Below are 27,609 nucleotides of genomic sequence, written 5' to 3'. Positions count from 1 at the left end.
GAATCCGTCGTCGTTGTCGTCGTGAACGAGGAGAGCGGCGTGGGGGAGGAGGGTTCGACGACCTGCGGGCGCAACCACCGACACCAAACATTCCCCAAATCGAATTCCAAGTCGATTTCCGATGGGTGACAGCGGACGACGACGACATCCATTCGAAGAGCGAAATAAGAAACGAAACTTTGCCGGGGATGTTATTAAGATTATCGAGCTTTCCTCATTTAAGGGCCTCTATTAAAACTGAACTTCCCCATTCGATTTGTTGTCCGGCTGAAGGAAGGTTTTTTTCTTCGCTGACAGCAAATTACAAATCCGGTATTACAACCTACCGTTATTGTTAGTTTCTTGTACATTGATTTACATTGGATTGTTAAAATTATATAAAAAAAAGTAATTAAAGTATTGGCCATTTGATTCTATACATTTTTCCCATCTCTTAGGCAATTTATTGATGCAATTCCTAAAGGATAGTTTCTCTTTTGAACTAAACCATTCGTCGAGTCATTCTTTAGCTTCTTCGAAGTGATGTAAAGAGCTGGTAGTCGGATGGAGCCAAATGTGGAGAGTGCTGCAGATGCGATTAATCCTCCTATCCAAGTGATTATAAAGCTTCTTTGGTTAGTTTTGATATATGAGGTGGCAAATTAATCATAAATATCATGAACGTATTGTGGGCGTTTTTCCATCAATGCTTAGTGCAAATTGATTATTTATTGTTGCCAGTAATCAATGTTAACTATTTCTCCAGGTTTCAACAGTTCATATTATACGACACTAACCCGAACCCACCACACACATGGCATGACCTTGCGACCAAAGTAATTTGGCTTTTCAGTCGATACGCCAGCTTACAGATTACTCAATACAGAAGTGACTTCTTTTTATACCTTTGAATTAGTATTTCGCTATGATTTTTCTATTTTTAAATTGCCTGCCATCTATTCAGGTGGCACCCATCTTCCCATCGCTCGTAATAGCTTACATTCAACTTTTCTGCTATTTTTTTTTAGATTCTGTGGAGTAAATTAATTTCTCGTAGAAGTCCGAGGTGTCTGTATTTTCTTCTGTTAAGGCATTTCTATTTTTTTTCTGCAAATTGTTTTTGAGTTTTTAGTTGGTCTTTATCCATTAATTCCTGCAATTCCCCATGTTCGATCGTTTTCAACCTACCAGGACATTATCTTAAATATTAAGGTCACCACAATTGAATTGTCTATATCACGTTTCACAAGTTCTTATGATTGGAACATGCTGACTGTAAATATCTACCAGCAAACGATGCATTTCCTCAATGCAACTCCACATTTTCAGAATATTGTTTATAACGCTGTTATTTTGCCGGAACGGAACATGTATGGATTTGAGGTTATTGACGGTAGAATAAATTAACATCTATCAAATCATACCATTTAATTATTACTGAAAGTCCCCTGTTTTTTTAATAATAAATAGATATTTATTATGTTTTATGGCAGCATACATACACCTTTTTTGAAGAAATGCTTCAGCCTCTACTAATTTTTGGAAAAAAGTTATATCAGACACCACGCTTAGAACATTACTATATGTTTCTAAGTTTAATTAATAAATATAAAATAAAATTTTGCTGAAACTGACCAAAAATTCCTGTAGAAAAAAGAAAATTATTATGATTTTACAAAATCGCTAATATTTGGAGGTTATATATCTTGTTTTCTCTATCAGATGAGCCAATTGTATCGAAAATATTTAGTGTTGGAAAATGATTTACCTAGCTAAAATATTGAAACATTTATTTGTCAATAAATACCCAATGAAAAAAATCTCAATCGCATAATCTAGACCTTATGATGCTTTTTCAACAAGTTTTTGGGCTACAAGCTTCTTTTATTTTCTACGCTGTCTGTACTTGAGTTACCATTTTAGCACATTTTTTTCAACATCTAACACATAAGTTTTGTGTTATTTTGTTATTCTGTTTGCTTTGCTTCTAGCTGATTTCTAAACGGTTATATTGTTACCATTTTTATGGGGAAATTAATTAATATTAATATTTTATTTTAATAATAATTAAATTTGAAAAATATAAATTATGGATCCTTTTCAAAAATGACTAGTAAATTATGAAAATAGAAATTATTTTTAAACATCAGTATTTTCAAATGTACGTACATAACCTAAAATTATAAATTAATGCCAATTTTTATTTCTAAATATTTTGTTATTTATGACGTTAATTTGTAAAAGTATATATTAACTTTTAGTAAATAGTTATTTCAATAAATAATGTTTGTTTTACAAAAAAGATATTCGGATATCAGAATGAGAACGTCACCTACAGTGTAAACAGAACTTTAACCGCCATTTACAGAAAGTGCTTGTTTATTTGCGGGCAATTTGTTATTTAAATGTTAAATAGTGAATATAGTTATAAGGGGTTGTGAATTTATAGTAGGTTTATTGATTTTAATTAACTCTTACGGTTAATTTTATATGTACATAACCTAAAATTAGAATCAATAGAATACTATTTTGGATGTATATAAAGCCATTTGTCGGATAGTTTTTATATCTTATCTTAAATGTTTGTGTGTCCCGACGTATTCAGATTTTTTGTTATTATTGAATTAATATTTATAACCACTAAAACCTAAGAATTTCATTAAAATTTAATTCAGTTTTCCTATTCCTTCATAATATTTTCTTATTTATAACATTTATGAATAAATGTTATTTTATATTATTATATTGCGTTTAATATTTTACTAAATACGTAACATAAATATTTATATTTGACTACGGAAACGGTTATATAGTAGTACTTAATAGTACTTATTTAATTTAATTACTAATTTTTACCGGATAATCTTGTTTATTAGATTAATTATTGTTATTTTCTTATGTTTTTTTGCCATATATATATATATATATATATATATATATATATATATATATATATATAATGGTTATATATATATATACGAATCAACATTTATTGTATATTTAATAAGCCAAATGGCACGTGGAATATATTAAATAAAATATCACTCACGGTTTACCAGTTTGTTGATATTTTATTATTCTTTTAGATGTTAGATACACAATTTAATCATGATATTTTTAATTTTTAAGATATATAAATAAACATCTTTGTTTTAGGTGCATAACCTAAAACTAACAAATAACGCTAGAATGCAAAATGTATGGCATGTCATTTATTTCGTTCTTTAGTGAATGAAGTGCTTTATTATGATATTTTTACAGTTATAGCAGTACAATGCAATCGAAACAGTTGAAGTTTCTAAACCGAAATGTAATAATCAGAAAAAAAAGCAGAAAATTAGGTGATGTATTGTTTTATAATAATTTTATTTGGTTATTTGGAGTTTTTCAATTAGGAGTTATATAATCGAAATATATCGATTGTGGTAAAATATGTCCTATATGTGCATTGAATTTGTTAAATATAATCGAAATTAGCGAATTATAATTAGATTATATCCACTTATTTTGTTTAATAATTTTTCATTTCTGATATAACGAATGGGCGTAATTTTTATATCATGTACATAACCTAAAAGATGACAAATAACTATTGTTGGGATACAGGATGTGGCGCATAGAATATTTATAAGGAGAAACTGTTTGCTTCTGTAAACATTTATGAATCGAGGGTGGTTTAATCCGTGGTGGGCAGTGACGTAGGCGAGGGCAGCACGGACGGTGCAGTGGCGGCGACGCTTGAACAGGTGCGTTCGCGGGGTCATCGCACTGGGGAATTCCCGGTATTCCGCGGACCAGCGTACGGCTCTTGCAGGACAACATTACGAATACCTCCCAACGAGACGTGGTCGTGAGACAATTTTTGATGAAAGTAATGGAGGAATTTCAGTTAGCGTTCCGGGACGAGCGGACTAACAGCGTACAAGTCCTCTGGTCCCTAATCAAGCACCCCAAATATTCCTATTGATAGTTTTGTTTTGATATTAAATCCTCCATCATTTTTTTCTTCTGATATTTCTCGAACTGTATTTCATCAATCAATGGTAAGCTGTCATAATTCAGAAGGTTTACATAAATATGGTGGTCATATTCGGAAGCCTCATTCGTTTTCTTTTATTATTAAGCCTACATTGTTTAACTAAAACCGGCGTACTTTTTTGAGAGCTTATGTAGGCATTATATGTTCATATAAACAAATATATCTAGTATATAAAAAAATCGAACCTATTTGTTGTCAATAAGTAGCTATAATTTTTTTAATGAGACATCACTCAAATGGCATCGAATCATCCCTAATGTCATTAATGGCTTTCGATTGAAAATATTTAGCAGGATATGATTGACACGAAAATGGCGCCCGCCAAAACGTATTAATATTTATGAGACACCGTCAAAATGTTTACCTGAATGTTATATGATTAACTTATGTTATTTGATACGTGATTATAATAATGAAACGTTTGTTTATACGGATTCCGTTTTGTCATTTAGCCGTTTTTTTTAAGAATCTATCTGTGTAGTTCGTATCCTGCTGGCCCACTATGTTTTCACTCCTAGTTTTGTCGCAGGTTGTTGATCTAGCACTATATTGCTTAGCAACAGTACACACGCCGTTTCGGTTGGTATTACGAGCTGACATTGGTACGGTTTTGACATCACGCGATCATTCGTTGCCACATTCGACATAACCTATTTTTTCTTCAAATTTTGTTGATGAATGATATGTTCTATTGCGATATGGTGACAGTTATAACAGCACAATGCACTCAAATTAGTTAAATCTTATTTTAAACCTTTAATAATGGTGTTGCCTTTAATGTTTCGGAATTTGGGATCGGGAATTATTCCCTAGAACTTTCAAAATATTATCCACCAAAATCCATTTTTTAAACGTTGGAACCTACAATAGCACTCTATCTGAAACATTTTTTTTTAATGCCTCACCCGTTTTTTTCCAGTATCTTAGATCATTGCACTAGTTCTTGATGTTGTCAAAAGACAAATTACTTTTCAAAATACAAATAGACTTCTCAAAATAATCGTAATTATCAAAAAGAAGAATTTCAAACTTATCAAGTCCCAAAAGTATAGTTATTAACTTTTTTCTTACAGCTGATATATATTTTAGCATAAATTACATTCCATTTTAAGCCTTAATGCTTTTAGCACACATTACAAAATTTTTTAAAAGTAACTAGCTATTTTTATATTTAAGATTGGCTGCCCTTTAGCAATTTATAGCGATAAATTGCGTATATGTGTTATTTCTCAATATATTGTCTACGCTCTACACTAACAATTTTTGTAACTACTGACGAGAATAATTTTACGTAGTGATTTCCATTGATCGAACTTTATTCGGGTTATTTTTGTGGCCTTTTTCTAATTTCTTGTGTGGATATTATGTGTGTTTGTTCTTGGTTGCAATGAATAAGTTGTGGTAGGTATTTGGTTTGTCGATATTTGGCCCCATATTTTATAGAGGTAAATCACCGAGAATAATAATTTTCAGTCAAACAATATTATCGCTAAGGCTATTTAAAATCAAGACAAGAATGCGCACGAAGGCCCTTTGGCATTGCCTACGCCACTGGCATGTTCGAGTTTGTGTATTAGCGTAAAAAGAACGGGAGAGGTTGTTGACTGTTCTATGTTGTTGTGATTCTGTCTGAGACCCGCATTCCTCCACCGGTTTATACATACACGCACACTCTCTCTCATACACACACACATTAAAAGTCCGTATCGTCGCTGTTGCCGGATCACCGTATCCCGCCCCGACCGAGCTTCACCCCCGCGGCCTATACGGCGTCTTGAACGGACTTTTTCCCACGCGACACGCACCCCCGTCCCAACACCCCGTCGAAGGCTCACGGTCGTCGAGGGTGCGTCACGACCAACATGATAAATGCCTTGAAGCGGGACGAGGCGCTGGCACCAACGCAAAGGACAAGGACAGACACAAAAGCCATTGCACTTAGGTGCATGCATCTCTGTTATAGTCTGGGTTCAAGAGCGTCGCTCCAAAAGGCATCGCATTTTCTCTCTAGCCGGCGCATAAGCAAACGCCAAGACCAACCGGAAAAGGGATCTACAAAAATACCGAAAGAAAAAACGGCCCCTGTTCTAGGCCCATACCGGGTTTTGACTAAAAGTTCTCACTAGTTTGGGTCGACCACCCATCTGTTCTCACATGTTTTACGTGGTAAATAACTGCAACGTTTTGATTGTTATTTACTCATGGAATTGTTTGTTTTTCTATCATTATGATTATTTATGGATAAACAAGTCGTAAATCTACCGTGTCTATTTCAATGAATAATTTGTATATTTCTCAATATGTTACTAGGGAAGATTATATCATTATCATTTCATATTTAATTATTTCTTCATCTTGAGTTATATATAATTTGGATTAGGTCTCATCCACATTATTACAATAGTTATAACTGTCTATAATTAATATTTTCCATGTTCTTTAGTGGTGAATACTAATTATTTCCTTGTGAGTTCATCTTATTTTGTTTGTCTGAAAAAGGCAAAATAACTTTCTTATTATATATCCAGTAGATGTCAAGAAGTTGAGATCCAGGTCAATAACATTATTGAGGCATATTCTAATGCATTCTAAATATTCTAATGTTTGATTTCCAATTAAAGATAAATTAAAAGGTTTAATTAGTTTTACGCATTGATTTTAGTTGTTTCACTTTTAAAGTTTGATTTGAAACATTAATTACTAAATTATAATATTTCGTTTTTGCTCATTTTTTTTCCACGCAGTTATTTTTGGATAAATATCTACTTTTTCGCTGGTATATCAATTTTTTTTATACAATTTAGTTGACAAAACTAATATAATTATAATAGATTAATAAAGGAAAAGTAACTGAACATTTATATAAATTTCATAATTTTTTCTAAAAGGGCAACTAAAGTTAGTTATTAAAATTATGTATTATTAGTGTGTCTAATGTTCTCATTATGTTTCCTTTTTGGTGTAATATCAATTTGAACATTATTGATACATAAAAGTATTCTTTATTATTTTTATATCTGATTAATTATTTCACTCTGAATTTTTCCATTTATTATTTAAAATGATCTAGGAAACGACATTATGTGTTCTAAGTTAAATTGTTTTGATTAATTTAATGTATTGTTGCTTGTTGTATTTTAGAACTATATTCGTTTTAAAGTTATATTTCCGCTATTTTTATCTTTTTGTTACCAGAAAATTGAAAAATAATAAATTTTTTACAGAATTATTAAACTTGCTTTTCGTTTTTTTATAATTAATAATAGTTATTAATATATTAATTTTATTAATTCCAAAAATTGTATTATTTTACTCAATATCTTACCATTTTTATTAAATATTGTGTTTTAATGAATTTTTTAAATAACTGTTTATAACCCGAAAATTTCGTAAATTGTTTACTAACTGCTGCTTAAAGAATATGGATAATTATCTGATGAATATAGCCGAGGTGAGGACAATACTGCAATACTCCCATATATCCATAATAGATGTATCAATATGTTACACAAAATTTTAACCGCTCTATATGCCAAAGGACTACATACTAACCTGATCTCAGTAAATATATACATTTTGCAATCAACAGGTATATGAAGCTGTAAAGATTCTTATAACTTCTATTTGAAACAATTATATATTCCGCCTTCACAACATCTTCGCCTGTGAACGTTTACATCTCAACTCATATCTCATAGTCATTTACTATTTCTATGACTCAGACCTTAATTCACAAACTCGCTCCGGTTACTTTGTCTTATTAAAATTGCTACTTCTTGTATCTCAGATCATCATTAACAGTTGGAATGCTTTTCCTTGGCTGGAATTTAAAATCTGTTAACAAGCTGCAAAGTAAAGCACAAAAATGTTCCACATTAACATTAGACAAAAGCAATATTCAATTAATCCATTTTTACAGTAGCAAAATATAAAAATTAATCTTTGGTTTTATATTTATATTATATATTTGAGGAATTGTTTTCTTCTCCATGGACAAAAGTATAATGTGATGTCATCATTTGAATGGTGTTTTCGCGGTAGTCAAAATATGTATGAATAACATTGAGGTTCTTAGAAAGTTTACGTCAGTTTATGTATATACATATATATATATATATATATATATATATATATATATATATATATATATATATATATATATATATATATATATATATATATATTTATATTAGAATTAATTATTCTGTTTATTTTCGTTATTGCCTTAGTTGTCTGAATTTTGTTGAGTTTGTGCTTCATCATAATTATTGTTTCTTTAGATAAGCGAATTGTTTTTTACCCAAGTTATTATAATTTATAATTTTGTATTGTTCAAGTCATATTCAGTTATATATTCTTCGAAGGTATATTATATTGGTCTTAAATCGTTTATATGGTATCACTGGTACATGTCAAATAAAATTGAAGCTGTTATTACTAAGCTTTTGTTAGTTTTTTATTTTTCATTATTACCCTTACAATATAAATTAAGAGGAAGCCTGTCATTAAAAACTTAAGCAAAAACTGTTTAAGTTGAGTTTTTGTTGGCAACTTTGGTTCTCTAATACAGTTTAGTTTTCCCGGAGAGCATGTCTTTGTACTTCCTAATTAGAGTTCTGATTTGATTTCATCAGTAATGAATACTTTCTTCTCATCATCCAATACATGTTCTAGATAATTTCAAAATGTAGTTTTTAGACTCTGAACATCACTTCACTCGTTTAATAACTGTAAAATTATGGTGACTGAATGGTTTTTATTTTTAACTATTACAGTTTCTTATATCTCGATGTATTTTAACATAGTAAATTATATTTGTTTTAGAACTAGTTAAATAGTTATTTTCTATAGTTTAAGATTGTCAACCATGTTTTTATTTAAATTCATAAACCTTTATTGTGGAAACTAGCCCCAATGTCTCTTCCATTGATTAACTTGAGTAAACTATATCGAAGTCAACGCTTCTAAAATACCATTAACATTAATACTTACCAAGTTTTTATTAATGAAACATGTTCATAAGAAGTTGACTACCGTACTTTAGTTTTGTAATACTAAGTTTGACCAATTTTTTTTGAATTAAATGTAATTAAACTTTTCGTAAGTCGTGCCTTATTTACTCTTAATGCAGCATCATTACAGCTATTGTCTATAATTATAGAGAAAAAGATAAATAGACTGAAGCCAAACTTTGAATACATCTTAAATAGTCCATGCGTTGAAAAACTACCAAAAATCATTTACCCTTCTAAGTGGTAATGTAGAATATATCTAAGGACTTTATTCATAGTTATTTGGTAAATATAAATTACAGAAGCGCCTTTTTCTATATGCCTTCCATCTGTCTTTTAGGTATAATTTGGATATTCTCTTATTGACAATTAAAGATAAGACGGAATGTTATCGGGTGTTGAAGATACTGTATTTAGTATTTTTGTCGATTCCTATTTTTTACGCATGGATATATTTACTGAAAGTTCATTTATGATGAAAATATTTAATAATTTTTTTGATAATTTTAAGGATATTGTTATTTTATAACCAGGTTTTTTAATTAACATGAACTTTCAGCAATAATGTGAAAAAGATTTGGGGTGTATGTATATTAGTGTTATTATAACTGATGTTAATAAAACGATGTCATTATGTTTTCTAGTATAGAACTATTTACTTAATTTTAAACTGTAGATTTTTTGCTAAAAAGACTCATGAACATTTTGACAGGGATGTCAAAAAACAAAAACTACTACATTGGGACTTGTTCCCTTAAAGTTCTTGAGTATATTTCTCTGTTTTAATATGTGGAATGAAATTAGGTTGTTTCAGGAATAATTCTTTTAATACTAAAAAGGTACTGATACAACTCCAACTACATGGAAAGATATACGACATTCATTCAATATTTGATTGTTGGTTGTTGTTGGTGTGTCTTTTTACTTTTTGTAACAATAAAAATGGATGGAATCATCAAAAGTTGAGTTTCTTAACGAATCCAAAACATTTTAAATGAGGTTTAATTCATGTATATTGCAAATTTAGTATTTTAGTGTGATTAACTGTAAGAAAATTCTTTCGAGATTCATGTTTTGTTTATACGCAGCTGCAATGGTTACCTCTGGGGTGAAAACGCCATAAACTTTATAAAAAGAGTAAAAAGTAACATATGTTGGCATAACTAATATCTATTATGACATAAGAGCAAACATATAAGCCTAATATATAAGATACGTTTCAAAGTAAATGGAACAATTTCATAATGGGGGTAAACACTTATTCATTTACAAAACTAGAGATTTTAATATACAGCGACAAGAAACTTGACGAATGAATGTCTTAATTCGTATATGTTTGAAAACATTACATCAAGCTTTTTGTTTTAATAAGGTCAAATGAGACTTTTGGCTTTAGTAGAAAAAATTAGTTTATTTTGTATACACATCTCGCGGATACTAATACTCAGTGAAATATAGTACATAATGTTTTCAGAATATGAAATTTTGTTTATAATATAATAAATTTCAATAAACATGTTTGGGCATTAATTCGTTTTTATCCTTAAATGTTTTTACGTTTTATTGACTTTTATATGGGATAAATATTACCATACACATAAATATTTCTTCAGTTAGAGTGTTTTGGTAGAAGATTAATGAACTGAGATCATTATCAATAAAGATATTAGTATTCTTAGTTTGTTTTACTTAAAAGAGTTCCATTTATTAAAGTACGTACCATATATTTTGAAAGTAATTCGGAAGAGTTAAGACTCATTTTGCCGTAATATTTTATGAACCTTGGAAGAAAATAAAAATATCCTCTATTTGTATTTTTAACTTTATGGATTTGTTTTATGTGCTAAATTGTTTTACACTACTAATCTTTATTTTTTCTAGTATATGTTTAGTTTATTTCTAGTATATCACATATAGGTGAGCAGCCCAAGTTCCGATTCTACTTGTCTTTTTTTTAAAGGAACAGAAACATTTAACTTTGAGAATCAAATCTGCTGTAGTATTCAATAAAATTGAACAGAAGCAATGATAATTTTAAGCTATTTAATATTTTAGTTTTATGAAATTGTTTCTATGGGCTACTATAATATTTTTGGAATCAAAACTAGTTACAAATTAAAGCTGCAAAAAAAGTAGCACAAAAGTGTATACTGAATTCTTCAATCTTCTTCTGTCTATTTTTTTAATCGATTTATATTTTTAATAATTTAATGATCTGAAACCAAACAAAAAGCATCAGTCCCATCCATATGAAATTGTATCATTATGAAAATATTTTTTGAGCCTGATTACGGCGTTTGTTTGTTTTTTTCTTTTGGGACCGATGCGCGCGGACTACAAGACGTTTTCGGCCCGTTGTTTTGATTCCGAACCCATTTAGGGAGCACAAAAGAAATGTGTTGGACGATTGTGAGAACCGAAAAGCAGACAGCGAGGATCGCATTCCTTTCTTTCTATTGAAGAAACTGTCTCGAGTATACCGAGGCAACACGTAAAGTAACACGCGACTCTTCGAGTTCGATCATCCAGGTAGATCGCCGCCATGTGCCTCTTGTATGTGTGTGCGTGTGTGTTTGTGTCGTAATTGTCGTCGTCATTCCAAGAAGAAATTCTTGTTCACATTTGCCGAATACGATACCGTTGCTCGCTCCTGTTTCAAAAATATTTTAATAACATACGTACATGGACTACTGTTAACTAGATGACTCATTGTCCATTAGTTCTACAATGATTCGGTCATATTTAGAGCTCGTTCATTGAAAATTCCACGGGAAATGGCCGCATTCCTCGTGTCACTTTTCTGAGTGTGTCTGTTGTCGCCCGCGATATTATTATTATGGTCTTCGTGCTTTATTTTATCGGAAATATTTGTCTTCTTTTGGTGAATTCTCCTTTTGGTGAGATTCATCAGGATTATGTTGATGTTAAATGACACATTTTGATTACTGGTTGTATTTTTTTTTCTTGAGTACTTGATGAATTAGATTTGAGAATCAATCTGCTGTACTTTTTGCCTGAACAAGACATAACAAGATATAAATCCTAAATATCCTAGATTTTCTTTTGATAATTCAGGTTTATAGTTAGTCACAATTATGTGACTAACACATGTTCAATTTTTTTTCTACCCCCCAAAATGTTATATGTTAAATTCACTATTTTATTGTCATATTCCCGATCTTATGAGTATATCTATGTATTACGCAGTTTGACTTTTGGTGGAAAAGTCCACGTGTTTCATTCTGTCCGAAATAAATATTGGTGTTTTTTTATTTTGGTGAAAGCGTTAAAGGTATCTTTAGATAACAGATCTAAGTTAATCGAACTGATGTTGATGGCTAAAGAAGCATTTTGATTATTGGTCGAAGTTGATTTAATTTATCTCAAAATTCGAATAATATACCTTTTTATGTTGTAGTACTCTAGTATTTTATATTGCTATTTTCATAGAACTCTAGTTTCACAGACTTTTTTTCTAAATATATAATTTTATATATAAATATATGTTGAGAATGCTTATTTTAATACAAAACATAAAATTATTAAACAATAATCAGTTGTATTTCTAACGAAAGAAGAATACATTTTGTAATTCAAAATACCTAAAACAACAATTTCATATTTTATTCTATTATTTTTTAGCTTAAGTTGTCTTTTTTGTCGTATTGTTTAGCCAGATATATAGTTTTCATGTTGTTATACCATTTTCTGTCTGGTATAAGACGCTATAAGTTCTGATATAAGTTATGAGTTATTTGTTAAAAAATTAAATTTCTATGTCACAGGAAGATGGAACTCTGGTTTTGTAGACTTCCTAAATGTTTAATGCGATTATAAATATGTTGTAAAAGAGTGTTGAATATATGTTCAACAATAAAACAACATACAGTATTTTTTAGAAAAGAAGAATAATACATTTTGTAGTACCCTAAGTAGTATTTTACCTAAAACATGATCAGGTATTTTATTCTATTTTTTTTCTAAGTGAAGTTAAAAGTCTTCTTTAGTTTTCATGTTGTTATATCAGTTTTCTTATTATTATTTGTCCATTTTTTGATATATATTTTTTATCTTGTTATAATACTTTGTACAATTATAATAATTTTTTAGATATTAAAATTGTTTTTTCGATTTCTATGTTCGGTATATAGCACTGAACAAATTTTAATATAACAATTATTTGATAAAAAAATTAAATTTTTAATGTCGCAGGAAGATAATTTTAAAAATATTATAAGGAAGGGTTTTATGTTTGAAACTTTTAAGCTCTAGTTGGTTTGGCGTTTCGTGAAAATATCCTGTAGATGATTGTAGTACTTTTCTAAAAGGTTTCTAAAATTAATTTTTCAATAACAATATTGTTTTAACCACTAATCGCCGTTAATATCCTGTATTTTTAAAAGACTGGAGTTGTATAGGAGTGCGGTTTGTTTTTTCAATATCATTCTCTTGTTTGCGATCCGAGAACCTCATCCCACCTTTTCATCCCCTTCTGGTTATTCTCATTCTTATTGTGATGGTCTTCTCGTTTTAGCGTCCCTAGATTGTTGTCAATAACTAACAATCGGGGTAGCTACGAATTTATTCGATTTTTTTCCTCTCGTGCGATACAAACGGGACCCGATCGAATTTTGGCGATGATAAAGGGCCAAATTTTCACGACCCCCAGGGCTTGGTGCGCCACCCTCCACATGTCGACGACTATCTTGATCGCGGCCGGCCATTTCGTGGTTTTTCGCGAGGCGGAGCCACGCTCTGACCAATGAAATTGGCGGGTCTGGTGCGATAAATTCGCGAGCCGAGACCTGACGTCCACACCAGCGGAGACGGCGGCGGCGTTGCCGCATCACGCCTCAAGTCCCCGCATTGGACGATTCGTTTTATTTATTCAATTTTTTTGTCGTGTTTATAATGAATCGTTAATAATTTAATTCACCATATTTGGATATGCTCGTTCTTGTATGAGGGCTGAATTAATTAATAGATGAGATGATAAAGAAAACGGGCTTATTTTCCTATACTATATACAGTTACCTAAAACCATTCCTATCTGACAAAAGGTCGTTTTCGAAAGAAAAATGATTTCCTTCCCCGAATTCCACCGCCTGAATACACCCCTGTCAATTGATTCCTCGGCATTTCTGGGAAACGGCCGGTTCGCAACGTGCGGTAGGTACGTACCTCGACCCCCCCACCCCTCGGACTGTACCAATGCCGCGCCCAATGGCCGCCCGCCGCCGAAATACGGAGCGTGCGCGCGCAACATTCCGCCCCTCCCCGCCGGTAAACGCGCGCGGACTTTCGGCCGCCTGCGTGGTCTGTCCGTCAGTTCCCGCCAAAATGGTGGTACTACCTGAGATAGGGCGACCACGTGGTCGTATCGGGGGACGCTCTCTTGTGTTGTTGCGGTTCACCCTCGTAGAGAAATGGCGCCAAACCAGTCGCGTTATCGTCCGGTGTTGTGGTGCGTCGTCGGTCGTTCTCTCGATGGATCCCGTAGGATTTTACGTCGTTTCGGTATGTGATGACGTTCGTTATGCCAAGTTGTTCCGCATTCTGGGCTTAAAAAGTAGGAAACGTAAGTATTCGATCGATGCATAACTCGACTATTTTCCAATGAATCAGATTCTCCGTCGGTGATCTAAACGATTTAACTAGTATTGCTATGACTCAACACATGTCCCGTTTCATCGTTATTCTTAATAAACGAATGATTCAGTAAATACAAGCGACGCAACACCAGCATGATCCAGAATCTCGTAATAATTCCCCATTTGTTTGTTTCAGGCAAGGCCTGCCGAGGATGGTCCAAGGAATATTCACCAAGGTCGAACCGGAAACGCTCACCATGCAACTGCCCAACATCATGACCAAGCTGATGAAACTAGGAGACCGTGAGTAATTTTCCCTTCTGGTGACCGTTGATGATTTCCATTGCGCACCGCTAACGTTTCTTTTTTTGAAAATATGTAACAGTTGAGCTCATGGCGCCATCTACGAATCGACGTCGTAAACAGCTTCGGATCTCATGTTTAATTCATGAAAAAAAATGTCGTTACTATAGAATAAATGAATTCGACGGTGCCGACGGACTTATTTAGTTTTATTCGGTCGAAAAAGAGTATTCGGTATTATCATCCGCCGGTTATATGTATTATTTGTTGATACCGCAATCTCCTTGGCGATTGAAACCATGTGCTGATATCATACGCGTCCGTATAATAAAGAAATGTTTAAATGGAGTCGGGCCACGTTATCTTGGCGCCATTTCTAATAAATTCAAGTAGTCTGTACTGATATTTATGGTGGCGTTTGGTTTTCATCGACGAAATATGTCCTTATCTTTTTAAAGACTTTCCACGTTCCCTATCAGGTGCACTTGACGAACAATGGTAGAGCCATAACAACGACTACGACTTATTTTCTGACCAAGTCATTCCGTTAATCAATTTCGATAAATCTAACGACGTATTGTTGGGAGGCTTCCATGCCTGAGTCATGTCGTAATCGTTGAAATTCTTAAAACTACATATATAAATCAGAAGGAATGGCTCCGATTATACCTTGTTTGGTTCGCAATATGTTCACCATACCCATACTGGAGCGATATCATAAAAAATGTTTATTGTGAACGTGCATGTGCGTGGAGCAATAATGGATGTAAGTCGGAAGAATGTTGACGTTTCACGGAATTAAAATCACATCATCAATTATATAATTCTTGGGAGAGTGGAAAATGTCGATCTTTAGTGATAGATTGTTCTTCTTTGGTCGTTGTTTTCTCGTGTAGAAAGTGTGTCCCTTTTTAATTGATGCTGTTGTGGTTAATAGAGCGGTAGAGATTTTATCAGGGACCTCGGCTATGCCAGTATCGATTTTTAATTAATACGTAAAATGTAGGGTGGCCGGTCTATGTGTGTGTGTACGTCATCAGGCTGGAAAAATCGGTGATGGGGCCGCAGGCCACGTCCGCGGCAGAGGTGAACATTCATTGAATTCCTCCATTCATGAATGCTTATTACGAAAATTGCGATAGCGTATTATCGTCGTGGAACGGAAACGCCCCATTAACGATTATAGAGAATTAGTCACGCTGTCGTTTATAGGAATTAACGGAAATTCTTGACGCCGTCCGCTCGCATCAATCCCGAATGCCCCCCAAAAACTCCTCTCCGAATAGCTCCTTCCTATTTCAGGAGCGCGTTGAACCACTCTCCGTCGCCCGCCCGCGTCCCGCCGACACGGCACAATCGGTGGCATATCCGCCGTGGACAGGAAGTTGCTGCACGTGGATGCCAAGGCCCCCTGCGACGACGCCGTCTTTAAATAAATCCTGCTACGTCTAATTTAAGAAAAACGCGTCTAAGCACCTCTGCAGATGGGGGAGCCTTTTCCTCTCGTCGCTCCTGTCCACCGCCGATGATATTTTACTCTATCGTGTCGTCGCGCTTACGTAAATAATTTCCAGGTAGAGGAAACGTAAACAAAACAAATGAGGTGAAATTTTATCGGCTTCGGTGGCGCAAGCCGATAAACAACACGAGCACGCTTGGGAGGGGGGTGGTTGGTAGGGGGAAGGCGAAGAAAAAGAGCGTCATCTGTCGTTCGGTCGCATCTAAAAACGTGGCAAGGTGCGCTTCTAATCTCCTCAAGTAGGCGGGGTGTTTCCTTCCCCCGGTTGTCTATCGATCGGGCCTCCTGCGCCTCCGCTGTTCCTTATCGAATTAAGGGAACGGAGCGGCGCTCGATTAGGGATGGGCACTCGCCGCCAAATATCGAATTACCCGCCCCGCGATCTTCCGAATATTACCGATAAGGATCACCCCACGCCGCCACTATCGCCCCCCCAACGGTATCTCTACGCCGTTTCACGAGAAAAAACCGTTCGAAAAAATATATTCCCGCCAAAAAAAAATTACGAACGTTTGGCGGAGACGCGTCCGGATGTCGATAAAAAAGGATCCTCGATAGAGTCCGTCTTTTTTTCAATCTAGATGGCTCACCACCGTTCGCGAAGCAATGAAACTTAAGTAGTTTGTCGTGTCGAAATAATGCGTTGAAAATAATGCCAGGACAATTGAGGCCATGGAAGTGGCAGACACATTGGGCGGTGCTGCGCGAAGCTGAATGAAACGGCGAGTACTACGAACGTTCAACGATCTTGAAGCGACGTTGCCGGCTCGTGCGGTTTCGGTTTTACGTCGCGTTCCGTTCCGCCTTTCGACCGGTGTCCGTTAATCTCGTCCGTGTCTATTTCCAAAATCAGTGTTTTTTCCGATGATTTCTTTTCGCGAACAGGCCGAATCTATTAGTAATAAGAACAACGACACTCTGCGATAATTTTGGCAACATGCTAATCCCTGACGGTGCGCCGCAAAACTATCGAAGCGCCCTCATATGGCTTTGCCATCAAGTAAGCCGAAGCAACCATGGCGAGGCAACACTATGAGTTTCGTCTCGTAATTTTGCGACAAATGTGGTGGAATATTGTGATTATTTAACCCAAGTTAGTGCGATATTGTTGAGAATAAGGTGATATATATTTTTATTGTGTATTTGAGTGATAATTATCGGTTGATCGGCGTAATTCGTGCGAAGCATTTCTGGCTAACCTGTAAGATATTTGGGGCTTGAACCAAAATGGTGGAACCGCGTGCTTTTGCATTTGCCGCTTTTTCATGTCTCATACAGGCCCGGCTCCTTTAAATGTAAGTATTTTTTCGTCGGCACGCGTAATTTTTTGAAATAATTGTTCAAATTTTGAATTTTATTACACTTTCGTGTCTAACGGCATATTTCCGAGCTAATGCTGCTTTTCTACCCGTACTAAAGTCGTTAATACAAGTTAACCTGTATGAAGTTATGTGTGATCTATTTTAATTTATCATTTCGCTGTAGTTTGCTAGTTTAAACTGTGCTTTCGTCGTTAAGTAATGTCGGCAAAAATGTCTAAAATATATTTTTTTTCAGGGAGGCCACAGTTAGTCACATTATTGAAAAATATCCCTGAAATTGCCGCTAAGGCGATCGAAAACTCTGACCGTGTACCAGCCTTGCGAGATGTGATCGGTGAATATTTACTACCTCTAGTGGTGCGGAATATTACCGGATCTTGTCGGGGAATTGATGCCGCCTCTTACACCGTTTTAGAATTAATTAAGAGAGGCTTCGTGAGCAGGTTCCAGGCGGAAATTAAAATATGTCCATCTATATTAGCGCTCACGAAAAAGGAAAATGATTGGAACGTCCTTCCAGGAATAATATCAGTAAGTAAACCACTTAAAATTTCTAACGGTAATACGGCGCATTCACCATTAAGTAATTTTATTGCAACGTCACGATTGTTACCCCCTGAAAGACATGGGTAGTGAGATGTTCCCCATTTGTCTCACTACCTTGTCTTTCATGAGGTGATTGATCAGTTCATCTTTCTAAGATAATAATAATTTAACAGGTTTACAGCATCGGTTTGCCATTACCCATCAGAGTTGGCAGTTTTAGATATCGAATTTCTATCACAGCCAGCTTTGATGAGCAATGTTGAACTTACACCGACATTAAGTTCCTGCAGTTGTCCGTGCCCTATGATCGTCAATTTGGCTGTGAATTCTGGCTTCGATATGATATCACAGCCACTTTGATGAGTTAGGTTGCAGATGCAAACACCATCTCGAATAGAAACAATCCTTTGAGAAGTGCTTAGCTATGTCCAGAGCGCGTCAATTTGACTGTGTACCTTAGTTTTGATTGGTATCACAGCCATTTTGACGAGTTTTGTGCATTGCTCATCATCAGAGAAAGAGGTAATTCCATGTAAGTTTCATTTCAATACCAATATATTGTTTATCAGATGCCTGTGCCGCTCATCAAGTGGTTGTGAAATGTTAATTTTACATTCATATCACAGCCAGCTTTGATGAGCGATGCAACATTGACATTCATCTTAATGTTGATATTTAAAGAAATTGTTGCACTATGTCCATGGAGCAAATGTTTTGTGTAGGCTCTCGCTCATCAACTGGATGTGAAATGGATCATTAACTCATATCACAGCCAGCTTTGATGAGCGTGAGAGTGCGCCTAAACCATCAGATTTAATGAATAAGGTAAGAACGGTTATATCAAAATATCTTCGTTTACAATTGAATTCGAAATTTAACTCGATTTTTCTGTATTTATTTTAGACTATGAGCAAATTAGCCACACTATTAGGAAGAGATGTAACAGAAAGAATATTCCTTAACAGGTACCTCGAGTTATGTTCAAGTCAGTATTTCCCTACTAGGAAAATAGCTGCCGACCATATTGGTTATTATTGTGCCATAGTCAGCAAGGATGTTTTCGAAAACAAATTGGTAATTACAATACTATATCTATCTTCTAATAACGTGAATTTCTTTTTTATACATGATGATTTAGACGACGGTCTTCTGAATACGAATTGAAGTCAATATCGTCTTTCTGATTTTAATATGGTTCAAACAATTTTACCTACACAATTTTTAAAATTTATATCGTGTTATTGATGTTATCTCTGCCTGTATTTTCTAGCTTCCACATTATTTAGCTCTGTGTCAAGATGAAAACTGGGGCATTCGCAAGTCTTGCGCCGAAGTGATTATATTCGTATCATCAGTATGTTCTCCGACATTGCGGAATACACTGGTAACGCAGACGTTCATGAATTTGCTACAAGACGAACATAGGTGGGTTAGGATATTAACCTATCAATCTTTGGGAGCCTTTATAGTAACATTTGCTAATCCTCCATTAACAACGATACAATATGATGCAGATGGAGATGTGATATTAGCTAATAAGGATGGTCAAAAATTGTAAGTTGTTAACACTATTGATTTGCCTTTAATTTAACCTTTTCATTTTTCTCTTTTCAGTCAGCCTCCTTATGATGATGCAAAATCGCTTTCGGCTAGAGGAGAAGATTGTTTCACGACTTCCTTCAACATCCTGGAATTAGTTGAGAGTTGTCCTACCATTAAACCTCATCCAGTTAAAACCATCAGGGATTATCTAAAGACTGACAATAATTCTGTTAAGGTGAGTTTGTTGTTGGCAATGAAAGCATGATCCGATTGTTGAATATCTAAACTCGCAGCACGAAGACGACTTGCTTTATTATAATGAGTATAACTATTGGCATATAAGTCCTCCGGATGTCGACCCTAACATTTTGAAGGACCTTGGAGTAACTACAAAGGAGGCGACCACGACTGAAACAGTGAATGCATTGGTAAGCGCACTTAATTCATTATTCCATAATTGAAAAGACCTATGTTCTGATACCATCGCTTAGAGCGTTACTAAAACACCAAGTAAACGTAAGTATGGTGTGCGTCTTGCTTTGGTTGTTTGTGTAATAATTATATAACTATATGATGATAACAACGACGGTCTTCTGAAACATATATGAAGCACAATGTGATTGACTCTTATCTGATTTTTAACGTTGACCCTATATGTTCCCGAACATTTCAACTGGACAGTAACCTAATAAGTTACTTTATTTTTTCAGGCCGATCAACTGGAGAACTTGTATTCCACAATAAGTTTAAATGATAATTTTGATGATAACTCTAACAAGTCAATTGTACCTTATAGTGATATTATTGGTGATACTGTAGTTGAAGAAAGTAAGTTCATTTCACAATTATTTTATTTTATTAGCTTTTACCATGATTAGAACATACAATACGATACACTATGAAGATATCTTTGTATAAGGCAGACTATGAGTTTTTATCTCAGTAATAAAACAATAATGTAATCACACGCCCTGTTAATTCAAGAGTCTATTTTCTTTTCAGATATAGCTGTAAATAATTTAGATAATACAACGGCTGAAACGAACAAACCCAGTCAAGACGTTGTTCCTCAGGTCCTAGTTGATAAGTTTATATTAATGGCTCAAGGTGAAAATAACACAGATGACTACGACTTGTCATACTTATGCGCTTACAGTTTACCGGCCGTTATTTTAACGCTAGGAAAGGAAAATTGGTCATTACTTAAGGATACCGCAGTCACATTAGCAGGTAATAACATCGGTGAGCTAAACGAGTAAATATGGACATAATTTACGTCATATATGTTATAGGGCACAAATCTTACAAGATACGGCGGATCGTTGCTAGTAGTCTACACGAATTAGCTAATATTTTGGGTCAAGAACATACTGACGATTTGATAGAACTTTTTGACGGATTCTTAAAAGATCTAGATGAGGTATAATATTGTTACTGTTGCGCCATACGATATATGTATTATATAAATATGTTTTCAGGTCAGGATAAAAACGTTATTGCACCTGGGGGAGTTCTTCGATGCCATTCACCCTAAAAAAAGATTAGTTCTGTTACCAAAGCTTGAAGATTTTCTACGTGGGGATAATATGTGTAACTGGAGATTCCACGAGACCGTTGCTCAACAGTTCACCTTGCTGGTTAAGTATTTCGAACCTAACGAAATCGTCAAAAGCATCGGACTTCACGCTCAACCATTGATGTGGTATAACGTTGCGGCCATTCGACACGCTGCTGTTGGATTGGTGAGGCAAATTTTCTAGTATCTAAAGAATCTTTCTAACTGTCGTTTTATAGGTTACAGAAATAGTCAAGCGTATATCCTGTGACCGAGCGTTGACGTCCAGTTACCTCATGGTTATAGCGGAACGTTTTGCTCATTCCAAAATATGGAAGCCCCGTCAAACATTCGTCGTACTCTGTAGAAAAATGCTACAAGAAAACGCACTTGAAATTGAGGAATTTGCATCTATACTGTGGCCTCATTTGTTAGACCTGAGTTGGGACCCCATCGCTAACATTCGATTGATGGTAGCCGAGTGCATCGTCGAGCATATAGTCACTAATGGTGCGTTTATAAAATTTACGTCATCTGTGTAATTAACGATCTTCTTTTTTACAGAATACTTTTTAACTGAGGACATGGATTGTTTACAGAAAGTTCTGAGGAGGCTACAAACGGATAAAGATAGAGACGTACGATTAGCTGCCATGTGTTCACTGTAGCAGATCTGTTAAAATTAATAATTAATAACAATTTTAGTTATACAAAAGTATTTTTGCGTTTATAAATTTTAGATTTTTCATTTTTTTGTTTTTGGAAAGAACCAAAATGTCTCTACCTTCAGTCATAATGAAACTATGATTGTTTATATATTTATATGTTTTTTGTTGAATTTAATAAAAAAGATATACTTTTATGAATTCATTGTTTTTTTTCCTAAGTACATTATACAAATCTTGTCATTACTCCATATTCCTAGTATTTTTTGTAATTAGGCTTCCTTGTGAATCACGGTTAAATGATTTTCATAATACCTTTCACTAGTTTTATAGCACATGAAAGCAATTATCAACGGAAATTTTTAAAATCAATATACCCAAACAATGTTCTTTCAATTATAAACCAACTGTTATTTTACTGGAGGGTTTAATATTCACTCTTTAGATTTTGGGAGTTTTATAGAGGAAAAGGTAGTATATTTATAGTATATCATATTTTTAACTGAAAAAATCTTTTTTCCTTTTGATTAAACATCGATTTTTAAATTTCATGAATCTTGAAAGGGAAGTTAAATTGTACTTAATTAGAATCACCAAAAAGTCATAACTGAGGGGCGGGATAAATGAAACTACAAGCAAAGAACCATTTTTTATTATTTTAATATCAATAAGATCTAGATTCCAAAACGGAAAAAATATATTAATGAATAACATACTTGCATATAAGGATTGGAAATATACAGGCATGAAATAATTGAGTAAAATATGTTAAATGAATTTTCTTGTTAATTGCATCAAGTTGAGTTGCATTGTTTGTTCGCTTAAAAACCGCATTAAACGAGGACCGCGCAAATCGACCTTGAGTGAACGGAATTTGTGAAAGACGCTGTGCTCCTCTTGAGCCGAAGAAGTAACGCGCATTGTCCATCAGTATCCATTCAGGTACGGTCGCCTACAATGATATTGTCTTCGTTTGTAGTAGATTTCAATATGTTCACAACCATCCAATTTGCAAAACTTAATGTACTGCTAACAAATTAGAATGAAATCACGATACGAAGTACCGCACATGACTTGTACAACACGCATTACTTCCATATAGATTATTATTATTATCACCGTGTTTAAAATTTCTTTAGAAGTCTATTAGAAGCTTTCCGTTTCCTTTTCCATTTTTGCTCAACTTCTAATTAAACCATGAATAGGTTCTCCAGCGTTGAAACGTTTTTACCCATTTTAAGTGTCACCGAAACCCTGTCATTCAGTGTACCAAAGTTCTTTAAGGTGTCGCTTACGTCGAAAAGGTCGCGAAGGGTCCCGGCTAGTTCCGCCTGTATGCTTTCAGCGAGTCTCACCAGCTTGTGCAAGGTCTTGGTAAAGTTGGTGGAGAGGCGCACAACTGCGATGATGATCACGATGGCTGCAAAAACAGCTTGTGGAATGTTGAGTTGCCTCGTGATGAAGCTCCCTCCTTCCTCATGGGTTTGCGATGTGGACGACCAGGTGTTAGTGCTCATTCCCAAGCATATCCATGAGGAGGGACTCCTTTGAATAAAGTAAATCCTTATTATTTGCCAAAATTCTTTTGCAAACAATTAAATAGTATGTATGTAATTACCTGGATCATTCAAGTTCGTGACTCTCCAAAAAGTGGGTCCGTACATCTAAATGGGTGGCCAAATCGAGTACCAAATGTTGTAGTGAGGGATGCTCGAGAAGTTCAGCTTCAGGTAGCGGCGGCTGGCATCTCGGTCTATACTGTCTACCTCGAAACGATCTATGAAGGTGCAGTACCACGTCACAGAACACATATCGCAACAAAAGTAACCGTAGGAAGTCGTCTCCGAAAAATTGCAGATAAGAGAGATCTGAAAAATTATAAGTCTGATTTGCTATGATATATGAGACGGTAAAATGAATACTAACCGACTCTGGAGCGAGTAAATAATCTGGACGCTTCGGTAACAAAACGATCGACGAAAGACTGGCATCGTTCCCAATGATGAATTACTATACTGGGGATGTTGCAACAATAGCAGAAGGCGGTCAAAGGTGAATGCAAAAATAGCGTGAAGAGGGATCCGTTATGTTGTTGATCTATTAACAAAATAAATATAATCCTATTACTTAAGCAAAGTAGAGTGAGACATACCTTGAAAAGCAGGTGGAGTGTCTTGCGGTGACATTAACGTAACTAATGGTTGTCCGAAATATCTAGGAATGTGTTGAAAAACGAAACTATTGTCAGAATCCACTATCACGAATAAAGGACGTCTCGTGAATGGGTACAGGTCACCAGGGTAAAGGCAGTGTACTTCTTTTGTCTTTTTGTGTTCACCATCTCGTCGTCCTGTAGTTGAAACGCCACCCAAATCGTAACCCACTGAAACCATTATTATGTATTAAGAAAGCCTCTCGCTGGAAAGAACTCACTATCTTCCGGATGTTTCGACGTTGAAAAACAACCATCCGCCGATAAATACAACAGGAGGGCTCCGTTAGCGGGAAGCTCCTTGAATCCGCTGGCGAGAAACACCAACACCTGACTCAGAGTGGGTTTGTACAAAAGGTACTTGTGAGGATTTTCCCGTCTGGCCGGCCTGTCTCCGTTCTCTAGATATCTAAAAATACCCATTGAACTTATTCGTCTTCAAGGATTTAATTTCCGTTACCCTTTTTGTCCAGGTACGCTGTAGGGTACTCTTCCAGGTGCGGGGGAAGCATCATAGATATGATTAAAATCTTCCTGAGGCTCCCTCTCTAATGTCTGGATCATTCTAAACATATCCATAGTGAGTTCAGAGAATTTCACTTGATCCGATGCACAACCAACGATCAGAATTTCTTGTAGAGTTAAATTCATGTATTGTGATTTCTCTACAGGAGGCGTAGTGAGGGGGCTCAATCTGGAAATACACATTTATTTACACAGTTTTTATAATGGCATGAAGGAGAGCGTGAACTTATTCGCATTGGACAGAAAGGATCTTTTTGTGATATTTGGATAATTCGACTTGATTTTATTATTTCTCTCTAATCCCAGACGAAATTCCGCAGATTTAAATGATTTTATATGGAGAGAATAATTAATTTCATTCATTGCGCCCGTTATATGCGCCAAAGTGGTGCAAATTTTAAATGAGACGGAATTATGTTCAGATAGAAACAAATTCGACATTGCGGTGGACGTCATGGACGTCAATTGTAGTACAAAATATAAAATAAACCTAATAATTTAAAAAATAATATTCAATTAATTAAATTAGGATCAGATGCGTCCAAGTCAAAGCTTTTATTTGCTTTTAAATTATTACCCCTGAATATAGTTATGGTAATGTTTATAGTTTTTTTTATGTTTTGGGTGTTTACGCATTTGTATTGTATTTATATGGATTGAATTTGGGGCTTCTTTTAATACATGATTGTGCTTTATGTTAGATTACAAATAACTTGAGGGTAATTTTGTTGATTTAGAGCCAGTTTGTTAAAAATGTGACTTTGTAAATGTAATGTAATAATAAATGTAATAGATCTTAATCTTAAAATGTACGTATTACCTATGGGATAGAACAATAGGATTCGTATCCGCATGGAGCACCGACACCAGCGAATCAGACGTGATGAACGCCTTGATCTCGTCCAGCACCAGGCTCCACTCGATCTGGTCGTCTGGCTCGTAGGTGCTGGTGTAATCGGCGATATGTCTATCTAACTCGACTATTAATTCCCTAACTAACTTCATTCTTCTGAGAAGAAGGCACACTACAATAAATCGTGCGTAATAGCGGAGCTTCTTGACCATCAGTTCGGATCTGGAACATCGAGATGGGTAAGTAGTAGTCGGTTCTCAATCCCAAAACGTGTCTTCCCAGTACCTGTCCTCTTTGGCCGCCCTAGAGTAATACGCTCTGCCTCTAATAGCAGCGTAGAACGAATACGCTTCGTTTAAATAGTTTGTTTCGCTCGTCCTCAGGCTGCAAACAAGAGAAACTTCTTTAGAGATTTTCTATGTTCATTTGTTTAATATCGCTTCGTATGTTGTTAAAATAAATTTTTGTGTCTACGGAAAAAATAGTTAGCACAGTCTCCGGAGTTGTACGAAAATATTTGTCAATAAACCGTATCAATGTTGCAATTAATTAATTTCCTGAATTATATGTTTGTAATGAATTGAACATATTTTTAATAGTAAAGTGGCTACAATATCCAAGAGGTGGCATGAACTATGACTGATCGCTATTATCATGGAAAAACTATGTTACGTACTTAACACATATAAGAAAACGGTGTTTTTTCACTTACTAGTAATGGTAATAAAGTTGACCGATTTTTGAAGCGATCTCTCCGATTTGCCATCGTTTCAGACCGTATTTGGTGTCGAGAATTTGCCGGTGTTGTTGCTGAAATTTCCATAATTTCGTGTATATGTCAAATGTCCTTCCAAAGTATGCCTGCCATTGTTTGTGTCCATACTGCGGCAAATCCCTACAACAATCGCAAGTCTTGTATAATAATACACGCGATCAAATATCCTTCTACGGTTCTAACCTACATTTACATCATCCCGACGTAACCGAAAATGGAAAAAGTAGTACGGTTCCGCTACAGTATCGATAAGTTCGTTTCTATTAAGGTTATCTTGGTCGGCTTGTCAATAGGCGAAGAAAAGTAGTCCGCGCTATTCGTAAATTGATTTGTTTGAATGGTAACGGCAATCGATGCGTTTTCCTTTTGAACTCGCCCCGGTAGGCTAAGAACGTGGCTCGTTAGCAAGCATGAATTAGATTCGAGGGTGATCAATCAATCGCGACGGTTAAAATATGGATTTTTTATTATTCGAGGGACGAAGTCGGCCTGCGAATGAATACGGGGTTCGCGGAATCCCGATATCGAACACAACACACGGTTTTTCGGTCGGCGCGCGAGGGGGCGGGAGGGTGACGGGACGACGCTGCCGCCGACCACTTACCTCAGTCCGTTGAACAACTGTTTGGATTTCTCCAGCAGGTGCACGAACTCCATAACGATCTTCCGTTCGTGGTCCTCCATGTTGGCCATGCCGACCATCTTCCTCGGCGTGGACCCGTTTCACTGCGGCATCCCTTCGGCGGGCGCCGTCTTCCGCCACAGTCGAGCGACGGCGTCCAGGAATCGAACGACGGACATCGTCGACGGTGGCGCGCCGATTGGCGATTCGCGGAAACCAGGGACGACGGCACCGGCGTCGCATGCGCTGCGACGCTCGACGCTCATGTCCAACCCAGAACTACAGTCCAGTGACGGAACACCAAATCCGTTCTTTATTATTCCCTCAATAAGCACAGTAACATTTATTGTTTTATTTCATAATCCAATTCAGTGTTTTAACTGCCTCCAGTGAAATTTTTATTAAATATAGCTGACATAAACATATTAAATTCGCAAGAAAATAGATGGACAAATGCTGCAACTATTAATTTGGAACCAGTTATCATAAATATATAGACCCGAAATCCGTTTTATGACCTACACATCTCTATTTCTTATTATAAGAGAT

General features: G+C 35.2%; 2 protein-coding genes across 11 annotated transcripts in view; one reads left to right on the top strand and one right to left on the bottom strand.

The window, feature by feature from the left end:
• The window catches only part of LOC143198035 (serine/threonine-protein phosphatase 4 regulatory subunit 1), a 179,687-nt gene extending 157,413 nt beyond the window's left edge, over positions 1 to 22,274 (top strand). For 5 of the 10 annotated variants that reach the window (XM_076406958.1, XM_076406959.1, XM_076406965.1 and 2 more), the window contains 12 exons: positions 14,818 to 14,924; positions 18,001 to 18,296; positions 19,215 to 19,385; positions 19,582 to 19,865; positions 19,926 to 20,088; positions 20,147 to 20,281; positions 20,564 to 20,681; positions 20,856 to 21,083; positions 21,146 to 21,273; positions 21,332 to 21,595; positions 21,648 to 21,918; positions 21,973 to 22,274. In XM_076406958.1, the coding sequence (XP_076263073.1) occupies positions 14,818 to 14,924; positions 18,001 to 18,296; positions 19,215 to 19,385; positions 19,582 to 19,865; positions 19,926 to 20,088; positions 20,147 to 20,281; positions 20,564 to 20,681; positions 20,856 to 21,083; positions 21,146 to 21,273; positions 21,332 to 21,595; positions 21,648 to 21,918; positions 21,973 to 22,076 (2,269 nt within the window). In that variant the 3' untranslated portion in view covers positions 22,077 to 22,274. Of the gene's footprint in view, positions 1 to 13,876; positions 14,609 to 14,817; positions 14,925 to 18,000; positions 18,297 to 19,214; positions 19,386 to 19,581; positions 19,866 to 19,925; positions 20,089 to 20,146; positions 20,282 to 20,563; positions 20,682 to 20,855; positions 21,084 to 21,145; positions 21,274 to 21,331; positions 21,596 to 21,647; positions 21,919 to 21,972 lie in introns of those variants that run through there. The other 5 variants (XM_076406961.1, XM_076406966.1, XM_076406968.1 and 2 more) reach the window with 2 other exon arrangements.
• A 436-nt stretch (positions 22,275 to 22,710) lies between these two features.
• Positions 22,711 to 27,274, bottom strand: LOC143199002 (protein SCAI). Its single transcript, XM_076408712.1, has 10 exons — positions 27,043 to 27,274; positions 26,376 to 26,558; positions 25,949 to 26,047; positions 25,631 to 25,885; positions 24,746 to 24,979; positions 24,507 to 24,694; positions 24,226 to 24,456; positions 24,000 to 24,170; positions 23,692 to 23,941; positions 22,711 to 23,618 (listed from the first exon to the last, which is right to left on the bottom strand). Exons 1-9 carry the CDS (start codon positions 27,138 to 27,140, stop codon positions 23,697 to 23,699), a joined length of 1,704 nt encoding a protein of 567 aa, XP_076264827.1. The 5' UTR covers positions 27,141 to 27,274; the 3' UTR covers positions 22,711 to 23,618; positions 23,692 to 23,696.
• Positions 27,275 to 27,609: the final 335 nt, after the last annotated feature.

This window comes from Rhynchophorus ferrugineus, unplaced genomic scaffold (genome assembly GCF_030347505.1).
Source record: "Rhynchophorus ferrugineus isolate W39M unplaced genomic scaffold, kcgeb_rfMv2 rfM6, whole genome shotgun sequence".
NCBI lineage: Eukaryota > Metazoa > Arthropoda > Insecta > Coleoptera > Curculionidae > Rhynchophorus > Rhynchophorus ferrugineus.
The sequence above is the reverse complement of the archived record's forward strand: the minus strand, read 5'-3'. Positions and strand labels throughout refer to the sequence as shown.